Here is a 17,374-nt window from a genome sequence, read left to right as displayed (position 1 = left end):
CCATGCACCCTCCAGGACCCTGCTGAGGGTGTAGAGCTGGTCCAGTGTTCCACGACCAGGACGAAAACCACACTGCTCTTCCTGAATCCGAGGTTCGACTATCCGACGGACCCTCCTCTCCAGGACCCCTGAATAGACCTTGCCAGGGAGGCTTAAGAGTGTGACCCCTCTATAATTGGAGCACACCCTCCGGTCCCCCTTTTTGAACAGGGGGACCACCACCCCAGTCTGCCAATCCAGGGGAACTGCCCCCGATGTCCATGCGATATTGCAGAGTCGCGTCAACCAACACAACCCTACAACATCCAGAGCCTTAAGGAACTCCGGGCGGATCTCATCCACCCCCGGGGCCTTGCCACCGAGGAGCTTTTTAACCACCTCGGCGACCTCGCCCCCAGAGATTGGAGAGCCCAACCCAGAGTCCCCAGGCTCCGCTTCCTCAGTGGAAGGCATGTTGGTGGGATTGAGGAGGTCTTCGAAGTACTCTGCCCACCGGCCCACAACGTCCCGAGTAGAGGTCAGCAGCACACCATCCCCACTATAAACAGTGTTGGTGCTGCACCGCTTCCCCCCCCTGAGACGCCGGATGGTGGACCAGAATCGCCTCAAAGCCGTGCGGAAGTCTTTCTCCATGGCCTCTCCAAACTCCTCCCACACCCGAGTTCTTGCCTCAGCAACCGCCCGAGCCGCATGCCGCTTCGCCCGCCGGTACCCATCAGCTGCTTCCGGAGTCCCACAGGCCAAAAAGGCTCGATAGGACTCCTTCTTCAGCCTGACGGCATCCCTCACCGAAGGTGTCCACCAACGGGTTCGAGGGTTGCCGCCGCGACAGGCACCGACAACCTTGCGGCCACAGCTCCGATCGGCCGCCTCGACAATGGAGGCACGGAACACGGTCCACTCAGACTCCATGTCCCCCACCTCCCCCGGGACGTGTTCGAAGTTTTGCCGGAGATGGGAGTTAAAGCTCCGTCTCACAGGGGATTCCGCCAGACGTTCCCAGCAGACCCTCACAACACGTTTGGGCCTGCCAGGTCTGACCGGCTTTCGCCCCCGCCACCGGAGCCAACTCACCACCAGGTAGTGGTCAGTGGACAGCTCCGCACCTCTCTTCACCCGAGTGTCCAAGACATACGGCCGCAGATCCGATGAAACGATGACAAAGTCGATCATCGAACTGCGGCCTAGGGTGTCCTGGTGCCAAGTGCACATATGGACACCCTTATGCTTGAACATGGTGTTCGTTATGGACAATCCATGGCGAGCACAGAAGTCCAGCAACAGAACACCGCTCGAGTTCAGGTCGGGCGGGCCGTTCCTCCCAACCACGCCCCTCCAGGTCTCACTGTCGTTGCCCACGTGAGCGTTGAAGTCCCCCAGCAGAACAAGGGAGTCCCCAGGAGGAGCACTCTCCAGTACCCCCTCTAAGGACTCCAAAAAGGGTGGGTAATCTGAACTGTCGTTCGGCCCGTGAGCACAAACGACAGTCAGAACCCGTCCCCCCACCCGTAGGCGGAGGGATGCTACCCTCTCGTTCACCGGGGTAAACCCCAACGTACAGGCGCCGAGATGGGGAGCAACAAGTATGCCCACTCCTGCCCGACGTCTCTCTCCCTGGGCAACTCCAGAGTGGAAGTATGTCCAGCCCCTCTCAAGGAGACTGGTTCCAGAACCAGAGCCATGCGTCGAGGTGAGACCGACTATTTCTAGCCGGAACCTCTCGACCTCACGCACTAGCTCCGGCTCCTTCCCCACCAGAGAGGTGACATTCCACGTCCCAAGAGCCAGTTTCTGCAACCGAGGATCGGACCGCCAGGGTCCCCTCCCTTGGCCGCCACCCATCACACAGTGCACCCGACCCCTTTGGCCCCTCCCACGGGTGGTGGGCCCATGGGAGGGGGGGCCCATGTTTCCTCTTCGGGCTGAGCCCGGCCGGGCTCCATGGGTAAAAGCCCGGCCACCAGACGCTCGCCATCGTGCCCCCCCTCCAGGCCTGGCTCCAGAGTGGGGCCCCGGTGACCCGCGTCCGGGCGAGGGAACACCAAGTCCAAGGTTTTCCTTCATCATTGGGGTCTTCGGGCTGCACTTTGTCTGGTCCCTCACCTAGGACCTGTCTGCCTTGGGTGACCCTACCAGGGGCATGAAGCCCCAGACAGCATAGCTCCTAGGATCATTGGGGCACTCAAACCCCTCCACCACGATAAGGTGGCAGCCCATGGAGCCCATCCCACAAAGGGATTTTCTACATATTTTCTACCAACAGTTTGTGTTGAAAAGAAGACACCCAAAACTGTTAAAGTGTCCATGAATAATTATTTTAGTTCCTGTTTAATAGAAATCTTAGGTGAAAGAACAAGTTGGAAATTTGCACGACAGCGCTGACTCCTGAAAGGTTTGGCCACTACAATGTATTTTGCCAATGGATGATATTGACATGAATTTTTTTAAATCTATAATTTCTCATTAAACTTTCCAAATTTTCTCAGATAACCTTGTTTATATCTGTAGTAATACAAACCCAATCCAAAGCCCTTAGACTGAATGCAACCAAAAAATTAATAAATGCCATTTCCAGTCTTGGAAGAACAAAACTGAATTGAGAAATTTCTATGAAATTCATAATTTATGGATAAAATCCCCAAAATGTGACCTAAAAACACAATTAAAAATCTGTAAACATTTATTTTAATGGGGATTTCACACAAGCTGCACTTTTCTGCCAACAGGTTTGTGTTGAAAATAATATACTCAAAAATGTAAAAGTTTCCACAAACGATTTTTAATCTTTCAGCTTACTAGACAATCTCCCACAAAAAAAAACTAAACAAATGCAAACAAGTGTGGTATGGTGGTTTATGGAGCTGGAGCATTTTTTATCAGTATAATTAATGAATTACATCTGGTGCTGTCAGATTGCAATCTGTTGTGGGAGAGATTGTTTGTGCCACTGTGGAACAGAGCCCAATCAGCCTCCTTAATTGGTACATTCGCTCCGTCACCGCTTCCTCTCATCCTTGATTAGACACGCACACGCTGGCCGAGCAAGCCCCTGGCCTGGTCAGCACAAGGAGGGCCGCGCGCTGATTAAAATCTCAAGCTGGGTTTGTCTGTGTTTGTGTGTGAAGCAGCAGGAGGTGGAAATGTGAACGGGTTTGTGTGTTTGTCAGAAAGCTGATGATGACATCTCTCTCTCTCTCTCTTCAAATCCCAAAGTCCATGATGAAGGAGCAGCACACAAACATTTTTATGCAGACACATGCCTGAAACAGTGTGCAGAGACTTTGAGTGGTGCAGCTTTGTAAACATGTAAAGCCTGGAATGTTTTAATGTACCACAAATGCAGGTTTTTGTTCCCTATTAGGTGGTCAAATATATAACCGATTTATTGAATAAAATCTTTTACTGAGAGTTGATGGAGAGAAATTCAAAACTTAAAGTTCTTACTTGTGTTTCTTGTAAAGTCCATGAATAAACAACAAGTATAAAGGTTCCACCATGTGTTTGCCTTCATTTAAATCAGTTAGACTGAAAGGAGTCTCATAAATGTCAAATGTTTCTATTTATGTTGATGAAAATGGTATGAAAATGAAAATTGCTTTGAACGTAATTATGTACTTTGCTTAAAGGGGCGGTGTTTTTCTGCATCCTTTTATAGCATAATCAATAATTAGTGTTACCTTCAGTTGCTCTGCATATCAAATATAACTTAAAAGGAATTTGACTTCATAATATACCTCCTTGAAATTGGGCCTCTGTCCCTTTAAAACCTCCTGCTCCTTCTGAAACTCCACTTTGAGGAAGTCATCTCAACATTGCTCCTTTATTAGCTCTTTAGCAACGTTTTTACCAGCGTTACAATGAGAAGTAACTCCTATAATGAGCTCAGCATATGCACAGTTCCACCAGGTGTTTCCTAATTGCTGCTGCTAGTCTGAAGGAGCTGAGTATTAGAGCCGCGGGGGAGAGCTGCTCTGTGAGGCAGAAGCTTGAAAACTGCAGCTCTGAGGAGGATCTGTGCCTCGAAGGCACAGCTCCTGTGAGGCACAGCTTGGGCAAAACGCTGCGGGCGTTTTGCACAGCTGAATGGTTGCCATGGAGATTAAAGGATTCAACACGCTAACATTAGCCTGGCTCTTCAGCAAACTGCTTAGTATGAAGCTACCATCAGCCATTAGTTTTTTAAGACGGTAGTTGTGTGTTGAGTCTGACATATCTTTACATACAAACGATGATGTTAGGCGAAGTCTTCTGAGATTCTACCTAAAACATTAAGCTAGTTTGGTAGCATTTTGAGGCTGTCCTGCGAAAACACCTGTTGAGACTAAACATCTGTATTGTGCAAACCCTGAAACAACTAGAACTGCAAGCAGTTATCAAAGGGTTCCAAGTCCAGCCCAGACTCCTGAAAGGTTTGCCCATTACGACGCATTTTGAAAATGGATGGCATCAAAACAGATATTCCAAAAAAATTAAAACCTTGTAATTCCTCATGAAATTCCCACATTTTCTCAGATAAACCTGTCTATTTCTGGAACAGTACAAACCCAATCCAGTGCCCTTAGACTGACTGAATGCAAGCAAAAAATGTTAAGTCATTTTCACGATATTGGCAGTACAAACCTTTATTCAGAAATTCCTGCAACATTCATACTTTGTGTATAAAATTCTCCTAAATATGACTTAAAAACACTATGAAAGCACCTTTAGACTCAGTCTTCTTTGGTAGGAGTTTGTCAGTATCCCACATCTGGACTTGGATATTGTTCTAACTTGAAATTGTTCAAGTCTAGCTCCATCTGAAGCAAAGTAACCCCAGGTCATGATTCTGCCACTGTCATATTTCACTTGTGGGTACAGTTTGCCCTGTGGTGAGGTGTCCTTCCATTATGTGACCATCTGTGTTTTTAATTCATTAGTTTAAGAAATCATTATGGCTTTTACCTAAGTAATTTTATTCCTCTAGAGATCAGACTGTTTATTTTACTGGAACAGATTATGTTTTTTCTGTTAGTGTTTGTATAGTTATTTGCATTTTATACCTTTAGTAGCTGTAAGGTGTTTGATTGTTTTTATTGCTGTGAGTTGGTATTCACCGCTGCTTGCCTCGTCTCAGCTTCTAATCGTTTCGTCTCATTTCAGAACAAGCAACTACTTGTATTTTAGTGTTGTTTTGCACTAAGACCATTAACTGTTCTAATATTTTTTTTAATTAAGGGCTTGTCTTACAGAGCAGCAACATACAGATTTGTCTAAATAAGGAGCGCAGCATGTAGAGTAAAAAAAATTCTTTCCAAGATCTTTCCAAGGTCTGCCTCAACTATCGTTATTCACTGTTTCCAGTAAGTCAGCGCCTTTCTACTTCTTGATTAGCTCTGGGTATAAAAAAAGTTTCTTGTCTTTATATAATAATGATTCTGTTGATGATGATAATAATGTCACGCTGATGATAATCACAGTGAACGGACTAATCTTCCCTGCCTTCAGCTGTGTCCTTGGAATGTTACCATGTTCCTGGTTTGCTACGTTAAAAAGAAAAATGAGAAACTGTGGGATTTGATCTGTATCCATCTACATATGTGGAAATATACCATCTTAAGTAGTAGCTGAGATCTGGCCAGTTTCATTCCTGTTTCTAAAACAAAGTAACTAGAAGAGAACTGAGCAAGTTCTATTTTTAAGAACCCAAATGTGCTCATCCTTCAGGGGGAAATCATTGAGTGTGAATGGATTTCTATGTTTCTTCTCTTTCCCAGATCAAAGATAACATTTTTTCTTTGCAGTCGGATCGCGCTGAGGCGCTTTCAGACTGAGATGCTCCTCATTCCAGATCAGATCAGCAGATTCTGCAACCTACAGAAAGACAACCAACTCTTTATCTTCAGGGATGCTCAGCGTTTCAGCCTTTTCAAAGATGGATGTTGATAAATTACACAAAGAAGTATTTTTTGCAGAGATGCGCACCATTTATCTTTGGCCTTAAAACATATCTTCAATTTTCTTTTTAACATTTTAAACACATTATCTACACTTCCTGCAATAAACCAAGACAATTTGGACCACTCTTTTTTGATCATGGTTTTATCTTGTTAATTTTCAATGAATCACCAGTGCTTTGACCTTCTGATCAAGCTTAAATTTTAAATACAATATTTTACTTTGTGAACTCACTTTAGAGAAGTGACTAATACTTGAACTCAGGTTGCAAATTCATTTTAAGGTCAGATAAGCAGAGCTTAATTTCAGCCTGATTTGAATCTCAAATTTTTGCCAAACGTTGTAGTTTTTGCATCTGTTTTCTTCTTTTGGCTGTTTGGATATTTCATCTTTCACTCATTTATGTGCAGCAGCTTTTCTGTGTAAGTAAATGTATTTTTATTCATGGCAAATTGCATCATAAGATATATGCTCTTTGAAATAGACTATTGGAGTTGTAGAGCCATTGCAGAAACAAAAATATTTGGCTATGGAGAAGTAAATGTAAAAAATTTTTGAGAAAAAACATGGAAATTCTACATTGAAACTATCAGTTTGTGAGAAAATTTGTCAATTTTTCCTGAGGTTTCAATAGAAAAGTTTTTTTATTTTGTTTTAATAAAATTGAAGTGATGATGACATTTCCAAAAAGTTTGTCACCCAGGGAAGAAGCCCCATTTTTAGAAATGACAATTTGAGTAACACTTTATTTGAAGGGATGTGCATAAGACTGACACGACTCTGTCATAAACATGACATGACATAACCAAATGCAAAGTTAACAGTTTTAATGGTCTTTTAATGCAAGTTTTAATGGAACTTTGCATTAGAAGTTTCAATATTTACCAAATAATGAAAAATTGACACGTTTTAATGGACTTTCAATGCAACTTTCCATTAAAAGTGTCATTATTTACCGAATGACATTTATGAAGACTCCTTCATCTTTATGACTGGTTGTGTTATGTTTATGATAGCATCATGTCAGTCTTATGCACACCCCTTCAAATAAAGTGTTACCACGATTTGCTTAAAAACCACTGGGTTACTTTTACACCCAGTCTCTTAAAAAGCAGAGTTCTTCATGGGGGCAAAGCCAGCTGAAGTTTGGACTAGCCTGTAAAGCTGTGCAGGATGCAGCCCAGAGCTGGCTGGAGATTTGACACTGCAGTGCTTTTCTTCAGGGCTGGCGGAGAACTCCCTGCAGTTTCTCTCTGCACTCGGTCCACATCGGAGGGGTCGAAGCATAAAAATATGAACTGTGTCCATGTATGCAAAGACCCCATAGGTCTCCTTTTGGCTTTCTGGCTGTTGTGTTTTGTTTAGATGCATTTTTGTGGTGATAAAACAGCTTTGGTAACTGAGTTGCTCCTGGGAGTCGCAGCAGCTTCCAGGATGATCAGCAGCAAACAGTAGCTGGTGAATTTGACATCAGAAGGGGAGGGCTCCTTGGAGAGGAAGGCTGGAGGAGGAGTAATTGAATTGTTTGTTGTTTGTTGCTGTTATTCTCCTCTTCCATTGAGGTGAGGTAATGGAGAGCGTCTTCCTTATACTGAAGAACTGTGTTCATTTTCCTTGTTTCTTTTCTCTTCCTCTGTAAATACTTCTTGGTATTTTCTTCAAACCCACTCCGCCTCGCCGACGTGACGGCCCTTCCTGTCTCACACACCCTGTCTGCTTTGTTTCTTCAGCACTTCCATTATTATTTGTTGTGTAGTTTCCACTGTCTGTTTTTTTTTTTCCAATCTCTTTCCTTCTTCGTTTGCTGCAGACGGAGCAGTTTGTCCACACGCTTAAGGACGAATTGGTCAAGAGCGCCCTGCTAGCGCTGCACGCGGCCCGGCCCGGGTACGTCTCCAAGAGCCAGAAGCAAACTCCAGTGCTGTGTCACCAGCAAAGCCAGGGTGGGGACCTGAATCACAGTCCGGTCCAAGGACTACCGGGCCACAGTCCGGCCACGCCTGACACAGAAAGCCCGGTGGCGTGTAATAATGTGAAAGGAGGAGACGGCGGGTCGCTGAAGCACCAAGACTCCATACCACATCACAAAGAGTATGACGAGGAGGAATGGGTTGGTATCCGGATACTTCTTCAACTTATTACCCTCTACAACACTTTTACCACAACTCCCTTTCTACTAAGGACAAAACAGGTGTGAATACCAGTTAAATATATCATTAAAATATTGAGTTATTGTAGGTCAGGGGTAGGGCTGGACAATAAATCAATAACAATATATATCACAATGGAGACGTTATCAACATCCATTTATAATACATTTGATTCAATATTCAATATAGAGAATATTCACTGAACTTGGATCCAGAACCGCGCAGCATTCTGGGAAATGTAGGCAGAGGAAAGGCTCTAGCTGGTCAACCTCTCATGGCCAGCTAAGCAAGATTGGTGGCATCAACTAACTCACTCACTCTTTGGTTACCTAGCAACAACCCATTGAGTAACTTTTACCACTGTGCCTCATAACTGGCTAAAAATAACTTCAAAAACTAGAGGGACTGATTGATAAATTTTAGCAACATACAGATATAAACTGCTTTGAGTTGATTGATAAAATAATATTCAAGCACACAACCGCCATCTTGATGATACTATTTATGTGCCTTTAATATTCCAGATGGCCACATAAAAACACTTTGTGGTTTTAGTCCCCGGGTCTTGAGTTTGACACATATTATAGACGAAAATATTGAAAATGACAAACACAGTGAATTAAAAGTGATTTAATCCAATTAAATTTAGTTCAGGTTATTTATACATGCCCAATTAACATTAGATCTAATCTCAACGCCCTTTTGAAAGCAAATAGTTTGAATCTAACTAAATGGAGTCAAATTCAGTCCAGCATTCAGTTCAAATCCAATTAATTCCAGTAGAATCTGAAAACACAGTCAGATTCAGCTCAAATTATAACACACGGAGTCAAATTTAATGCAAAAGGGTAAATAAAAAAATATCTACAAAGTCCTGCAGAGTGGATGAGCCACTGACTTGGCAGCAAGCCTTCCTCCTGAGCAGAGGGTGAGAGTGGGAGAAACCCTGATCACCTCCAACTGACTCTGGGGTTGAGGAGCATTGAAATCAGCAATAGATCTGTCAATAGCTTGATTCAGGGGAAAAAAGCTACACAAGGAAGAACTGGACCAGACGTACTAGGAGTATGAAAGAAAAAAACCGTAAATTTACACTGATAGTGCCAGATGTAGCTCTATTAATGGCTTTGTCCAGAAAAGTGACCAATCTAAACTCAGAATCACTGAGACAGAAACACTTTCTATGAGAAAGATTAACAGAATCTTTCTCATAAAAAGAAATGAGAAATTCTCTTAGGAATCTAAGCCAATTACAGTTCAGTCAACAAGTACATCCAGGCAAGATGCAGCCAAACAGAACATCAGGTGTTTCTTCAATTAAAATAAAACAGAAATCAAAGTGAATGGCAGCAGGAACTGCAAATAATGTGCAAATGGAGAGTTGTAAGAGAAAATATTGTATTAAAGAAAAATGGTCTATTACAGAAATAGCTCAGAATAACCAAGGCAAGAAAAAAATTAGGCTTCTTCTTAAAAGTAGATTAAGTGTCTTAAAATCTACATTTTGCTTCCAAACGTTTAGCAGACGACTTTTTGAATAAGGATTGGACAATAAAACATTCAAAAATCAGTTTTAGGGAAAAGTTTTAATGATCTTTATATATCCAGGCTGCTTTAAAAGGTTAAAGTAGCCTTTTTATAAGAACCTAATCTTATATCAGGTGGTTTAATACCTTTGCACAACTACATAATCTAATAAAAGATTGTTTTGGTAAAACTGCCACACAGATATTTTACAGTAAATGTTATGTAGATTTTAGTTTATTTCTTGTATATTAATCAGAAAACTAATTATAAGCATAATCATAAAACTCTCAGCAAACGAAGGAAATTTTACTGTTTTAAACAGACGTCAATGTTTTGGCCAATCATGTCAATTACCGGGAAAATTTAGTTACACGCTGGACATTTTCCTTCATTTTAGTGGAAATTAATTTCCCAGGAATTAGAATATTTCACTGTGACAAACTGAGTGTGCAGGATTATTGTGTAATAATCTTATCATTGAAACTAAGCCAGTTTCTCAAGTGAGCGTTCAGGCAGCTTTGTTTGTTTGTGAAAACAGCTGTTGTCACACTGACAGCAGAGACACTGATTAAATTATTTCTTTGCATTTAAACCACTTGAATCGTTTTTTTAACCAATAAATAAAAAAGAAATACACTGGTCTCATATGCAAACACACACACACACAAAGAAAAATGAGCCTCAGTTCATCACTGAAACCCAGAATAAAGAGAAGAAATGGAAGAAACAAAGGAAATGCTTTGAGCATAATCCATACAGCCTTTTCCTTTTGATCTGTTGAACACAAAGAGAGTTTTTGCTGTGTTTCGTTTTCTTTGTTTTTATTTCTTTGGCTTTCTTTCCATCTTGCTGCCTCAGACAAGCAGAATCAGTGAAGCTGATCTGGCCTGATTGGTGGCTGTGTGATCTCTTCCTCAGGATAGGGTTTGGGCCAATGTCGCCAAATGTCTCAACTGTGTGATCGCCATGGTGGATAAACTCCTCGAAGGTGACAACAGCAAACCAGAGCCAGCGCCGGAGCAACAGCTTGCTGATGTCATCACCTCACACAACCCAGGTGAAACGCTGTTTACGCCGTTTTACCTGCAAGGCTTACAGTTTGGAATTGAAAAGGTTAAACTGAGTACAGGTTTTCCCTTTCAGTTGGGTTCTGGTTTGTATCTTGTTGTAATTTTGTTCATGTGCAAAAGTTGAGAAGAGACATAAAACAAAAAAGTTATCTCAGAGCAGTGAAGAAGGAAGTTGAAAGTGATCGATGATGATGATACATTTGAAATATTCTCTGGGGCATCGATGGAAAAGACAAAAATTGTAATTTCAAAAACTCAAATACTGGCAGAATTCCTGTTCCTGTTTTTCTCATCAGATGTCATAACATTTTTGTAAAGATTGTGCAAGGCTCAGTTTTCTGCGCAAACAGTCCTTGTTTTACATGTGAGGTTTTAACAAGAACAGCTGTCAAAATGTTCTGACAGTTCACTCTGAGCCTGTCTGCAGTATTTTAGTATTTTCACAGCAGTGTGTTGTCTGGTCCTGAAACGTGACTTCAAGATAATCCAACACAGGTGGTTGGAAAAGAAGTTAAAATAATGATGTGCAATCACTCTCTCATTCATTTGGCTCAGGCACTGGGGAAAAAAGAGTTGGTGTTGCAGTTAATGGGTAAACAAAAGGAAGATTATGTTGAGCAGTTATTGACTCAAATTATATGATTTGTGGACTTCAAACTTTTTGTATTAACAGTAAATATGAATAGAAAAATCAAGGTTGAATTTTTCTTGAATGGAAAATATCTTGCTTGCAGCTTCTGACTCTATGTATGAGCAATCTGTTCTTGCCGTGGCATGAACTGTGCCTTTTCCCCTTGCCCTTCAGATGTGGGTTGTTGCTCCCAGATTCCAATGATTTCATAATCCTCAGGTAACAAATGTCACAAACTGTGAGGCTGCTGTAGGTAGTTGAGGAGAAATTTGTCTACCTGTTTACTTTGATAAAGTTCTTCCACATTTCCTGCAGGATCATTTAGGAAAAGAAGAGTGTTGTCTTCATCTGCTGCAACACACATCCATTTACCAAATTTCCACTCCAGACAAGGAAGTAATTATTCATTAAAAGTTGCAGATATTGTAGGTTTGAGAGGGTCTGACTCCATGGGTTGTTTTTATTTCAGAGTATTGTGTATGAATGTCAGCTGTCAACGTTAATGCGTTAATCTTCCACTGAAGCACAACCAATTTATAGTTAACATTTCTAAATTTTTAAACAAAACGACTTCTTCCAAACCTTTGTGAATAGAAAATCCCAGAAAATCGTTTTGAGACGATAAAACATTTTCTTAAATATTTATTGAAAACGCACATTTTTATATCTCAGTCTGACAAAGTTAAGCATGGTGATTAATTGTGATTTATCACAGTGCTGGAGTCTGATTAGTCTGATTGGCAGCACTAGTTTGAATATTACTTATATGCCATGAAAAACTATTTAAAGCTGACTGTCTTTTGCTTTATACTTTCAAGATTTTGGGTTTTTGAGCTCCACAATATAATCAATTCTGGCTTTTTTAAATAAAAATAACACGATAACCTTTTTTATAAGACAGTTGTGCTATGAATATTACTCACCTGCCATAAAAACTATTTAATGTTAACTATCGTACCTTGAAGAATTTTAGGTTTCTGAGTGTCAAAATATGATGTATTCTGGCCTTTTTTAATTAGAAAAACAAATACTGAGGTCTTTTTATAAGACAATTGTGTTATGGATGCAAAGCTGCACTTTCTAGCAACAATGTTCAGCATTGCTGCGCTCTCGCAAACCCAGCGAGAGCCTGTGGTTTTAATTCAGCAGCACTTGCTGGATTCCCCTACCTACCTACTTATGCTGTTATTTTATATATCCAGTTAAAGCACTTTTACACAATTCACCTATGCACACTCACAAACACTCACATTCACTCCCCTGTAAGCAGTTTGGTTTTAACTTCAGGATTCCTGTCTGGATCTTTGTATATTATGTATATACACATAACCTGCATCTTAACTCGAGTCGAGCAAATCTCAATCTCGTTGTAATCTGTTGATGACAATGACAATAAATCTTATCTTATCTTATCTGGTCCAAAGACACCTTGACATGTAGAACATTTTCTTGTTCCACCTTGGGACTACATTTCCCAGCGAGCCACGACCAGCTCAAGGATTAACTTCCCTGGTAACTCAGAGTGGTGACAGTGTGGCTTAACTTCAAATCCAGCAGCAAAGACTCCCAGAGATGAAACCGTATTCTCCTGGTCCAAACATAGCAATTCTTCTTTAATCTACAAAGTTTTATTTTAGTCTCATTCATCCAGAGAGTTGTGTTTTTTTCAGCAGCTCTTTGTCTGTTTCATGGGGACCTTATAATACTTCTTCTGAAGAGCTGTTGCTTTCTTCTTGCAGTCCTGCCATGCACACTGCTGTATTTCAATGTGTCTGCGATAGAACCGAACTTCTAAGCTTCCAGTTGCTCAGAAGTTGCCCTGGGTTTCTCTGACGAATTATTACACTTCGCTCTTGAAGTCGGCTATTTTTGGTTTCCACTTCCTGGAGACAGGAGCACTGGTCTTGAATTTTTCCAACAATTTGTCAAAGTGCAGCTAGAGTTCAAATTATTCACTCTCTCTTTACTAATGTTTTCTACCCATATCACCACTGTTTGAGCTTTTTATTAGCCCTGCTTGTTCTGGAAACACTTTAGCTACTTTAGCTGATTCAGTTTGTTGAATTACATGTTTTCACATGAGACCTAATCAGTCAATTCAAGTTTTCTGATCCAGCTAAAGAACCAAAACATAGAGTTTGGACAACACTCATCTGTCCGTCTCTCGGTCATTAAACCATTGATATTCAGGTTCTTTATTCAAAATCTGACCAGAAATAGAAATATCTGTCATAGATTCATTGTGAACTAGTATTAATAATGTTGATAAATGAGAAAGGATTACAGAAATTTAAATGAAGTCTGCTAAATGTTGACATAAAAATGTGAATCAACCCTGCTCAGTTTTGCAGACGCGTTCCCTGTTGCTATCAAATCCTTTCTGAAGCTTCTGTTCAGAGGGAGACACCCCGATGCAGCTGCCAGCTGGCACCCAGGGCAGCAGCATCACTTTTAGAGAATCTCTCCATTTAGGTCGCTCCACTGCTTCTGTAGAAATGCTGGTGTATTTTTATTATTTGGTGCATGTGTGCAAGGAACAAGGCCAGAGCACCTGGTTCTCCGGCAGCCCCCAGAGCTCCTTTAGTAAGATGCTAAGCTGCCTCAGAGCAGGCGGCCGTCTGTTTACCAAACTCTAAACGTGGGTAGAATCATGAGAACGGCTTTAACTTCTGGTTGTCATGGGTAATGTCTGGACTTTTGATGAGAAATTGCTGCGGGAAGAGGTGGATGTTTATACAGATGTGTTTGAGAGCAGGTGAGTGGGACTCATCTGTCCTCCTCTTCCTTTTCTCCCCTCGGTCTGATGGCGGCGTTTGAGATGAAACGAGATTTCTCATACGAGGCTCAGCCCAATCTGATGTGATTCACAAGCTGGGAGTCCTACTCTGCATCTGTGTTTGTCCATAAACTTTTTAGAACGTGAAGGCTGAAGAGATTACAGCATGCTGGGCGATGTCTATCCAACACTGCCCCCTGCTGGCCGCTCAATAGAGCTCATTAGGGATGGCTAAGAACATGGAATGCATTGTGCTTGAATTCAGATTGGGAGGATTTTGGAATATAAAAGACTTTATATTCAATTGATATTTGAAGTTTATACCCAGCTCTCTTTAATAATGGAATGCAAATCCTTATGAAATTTCAGATTAGTGAATTACAACCTCAGATTAATCTCTATTCTTACTCCCAAACAGAGGTACATGTTTCCCATATTTAAGATTTCACTATTTTTAATTGTTCATCTTCTGCAGAGTTTTTCTGCAGAAGAGTTTAAAAATGTAATGTGTTGGTCAACTATTATTACAAAAGGCTATAGTTTCTCTTGTTGATGTTTGGTTGGAATACTTTTACCATTAGACAGCTGAAGCTAGAGGCTACATTGCTGGTAAATTAATGATTATCTTGACTGTTTTGTTTGTTTGTTTGTTTATTTTTATGTGGACAGTTTTGGAAACCTATAAATGAGTCTGTACTAATATACTACCTGTCAACAATGACTCCTCCAGCTGCAGCTGATCCAGAATGCTGCTGCTGCTGGCGTTCTCACTAAAACCAGGAAGATAGAGCACGTCACCTCAGAGAATAAACCTTAAATGCTGTTGTTAGTTTATAAATCACTGAACGGCTTAGCACCACAATACATTAAGATCTGCTGTTGTTGTATCAACCCTCTCAGGTCTTTTGGTTCTGGTCTGCTTCACCGTGTTTAGTTCTGACTCTCGGAATAGTTAGAAGGTTTGATTCTGATTATCTTAAAGGTTTGAGTGGTATATACGGTTGAAGAAGATCAGAAATGTAGTCTGGGTTTCTATTATGAAGTGCTTTGTAAACCATTAAGGAGATTTTAAATCCTATTCTTTCAGCAACAGGCAGCCTGTGCTGAGATCTTAGAACTGGACTGATACGCTGATCTCTTTTTGTTTTAGTTAGGACTCTTGCAGCAGCATTCTGGAGAAGCTGGAGCTGTCTTATTGATTTTTTTGATAATCCAGTAAAAATTCCATTGCAGTAATCGAGTCTACTAAAAACAAAGGCATGAACTAATTTTTCAGAGTCTTGTGGGGACATGAGTCGTGTAATTTTAGCAATATTTTTTAGATGGTAGAATGAAGTTTTTATGATAGATTTGATGTGGTTATTAAAGTTCAGATCAGGATCCATGATCACCCCCAGATTCTTAGCTTCATCAGAGCATTTTAATCCAACAGACTGAAGGTGGGTGATTATATTTAATCTATGCTCTTTTGGTCCAAACACTAATATTTCAGTTTTGTTTTTATTTAGTTGGAGAAAATTTTGGCCCATCCAGACATTAATCTGCTCAATACATTTAGTGAGTATTTGAACCTGACTGTAATCTCCTGGTGAAAGTGTGTCATCGGCATAATTGTGGTATTCTATCTTATTATTTCGTATAATTTGAATTAATGGAAGCATATAGATATTAAAAAGAAGCGGCCCCAGGATGGGACCTAGGGGAACTCCATATGTAATTTCATTCAGTTTGGATTTAAAGTTGCCTATGGACACACAAAAGGTTCCGATGAACAGGTAAGATTTAAGCCAGCTGAGTACTATACCAGAAATGCCAACCCAATTTTCTAATCGGGATAATAAAATATCATGATCGACTGTGTCAAATGCAGCACTCAAGTCAAGCAAAACTAATATTGACATTTTATTACGGTCGATGTTTAGATGGAGGTCATTGAATATTTTGACAAGAGCCGTTTCAGTGCTGTGATGCTGACGGAAGCCTGACTGATGGACATCAAAACAGTTGTTCAGGGCCAGAAAGCCATTTATCTGCTGAAAAACAAATTTTTTCTAGTATTTTAGACAAAAAAGGTAAGTTTGATATTGGTTGATAATTGCTTAAAATTGATGAGTCTAGATTATGCTTTTTGTGAAGGGGTTTAACTACCACAGTCTTTAGAGCCCGAGGAAAGACTCCAGAGGAGAGTGACTTGTTAATTATTTGTAAAAGGTCCGGAGCCAAAACCTCTGAGACCTTTAAGAATAAACTCGTAGGTATGACGTCAAGGGAATAGGTGGATGATTTCATATGATGTAAAGTGTAACTCAGATCTTTTTGAGTGATCAGGTTAAAGTGGGTCATCATAGGTAAGTTCTGTTTAGGGGAAAACATAGTTAATTGTTTCCCAACAGCAGACACAGAGGAGTTTATTGTTTCCCTTATTTTCACAGTTTTATTTATAAAAAAGGTGGCAAATTTGTCACAGGCCTCAGAGGAGAAAAATTCACGGTTAACAGAAGGTGGATTTGTCAATCTGTCAACAATCGAGAACAGAGCACGAGAGTGGTACTTCAAAGGAACAAATTGTCTCAAAGATACTTTACTAATTAGTCATCAGTTTCCACAGAAGTCTGATTTAAAAAACTCTTTACTTTAAATCACGTGTGTTGAAATAGGAAACATGCAGGTGTGTGCCCTTAGGCCCAGGATTAGAAAACACACCCTCCTTAAGACAGCAACGTGGGGTGGATGATGTAAATGTTATCTTGTGCCAAAATTTTAATGTTCACATTTGTATTTTGTTTTATTAAACAGCCAAAATATTGACCTACTTTTAATGTAAATCCTAATATTTACATACAAAGTTCTGCAAGTAGGACTTTGTATGTCTTAAAAATTTAGCATTTCGCTTCAACGGGCTAAACCAGCACTCTGACAGGTTAAACTGGAATCACAGTTTAACCTGCGGTTCCTATTAGGGGTGTCACACTAAATTCAAACTAGTGTGACACCCCTGACTTAATTAAATGGCAGTGAAAGATTTCATATGCAAGCCTGGGAAAGCTACAGAAGTCATTTCAGGGCCTCACAGTTCAGTACTGAGTCTAAAAAGACCTATCAAGGCAACCTCTACTAGCTTTGCACTTCCTCATTTACATCTTTTCATTGTGTTAATAAATTTATGAAAGCACTGATTGTAGATACTTCTTTCACAGCAAGGCTGAAACTGCTTGCAGAGGTGCAGAAACCTCTTATATGTACAGAAGCTGCCAGAGTTTGGGAATATAATCAGGAATCAGAATCT

At 40.8% G+C, this 17,374-nt stretch overlaps 1 protein-coding gene across 4 annotated transcripts in view; it reads left to right on the top strand.

Annotated features, from left to right (window-relative positions):
* inpp4b (inositol polyphosphate-4-phosphatase type II B) overlaps positions 1 to 17,374 on the top strand; it is a 198,999-nt gene that overhangs the window by 159,763 nt on the left and 21,862 nt on the right. For all 4 annotated transcript variants that reach the window (XM_028016222.1, XM_028016220.1, XM_028016223.1 and 1 more), the window contains 2 exons: positions 7,745 to 8,044; positions 10,530 to 10,668. In XM_028016222.1, the coding sequence (XP_027872023.1) occupies positions 7,745 to 8,044; positions 10,530 to 10,668 (439 nt within the window). The remainder of the gene's footprint in view (positions 1 to 7,744; positions 8,045 to 10,529; positions 10,669 to 17,374) is intronic.

This window comes from Xiphophorus couchianus, chromosome 5, assembly GCF_001444195.1.
Source record: "Xiphophorus couchianus chromosome 5, X_couchianus-1.0, whole genome shotgun sequence".
NCBI lineage: Eukaryota > Metazoa > Chordata > Actinopteri > Cyprinodontiformes > Poeciliidae > Xiphophorus > Xiphophorus couchianus.
This window is presented reverse-complemented; position numbering and strand designations above follow the sequence as displayed.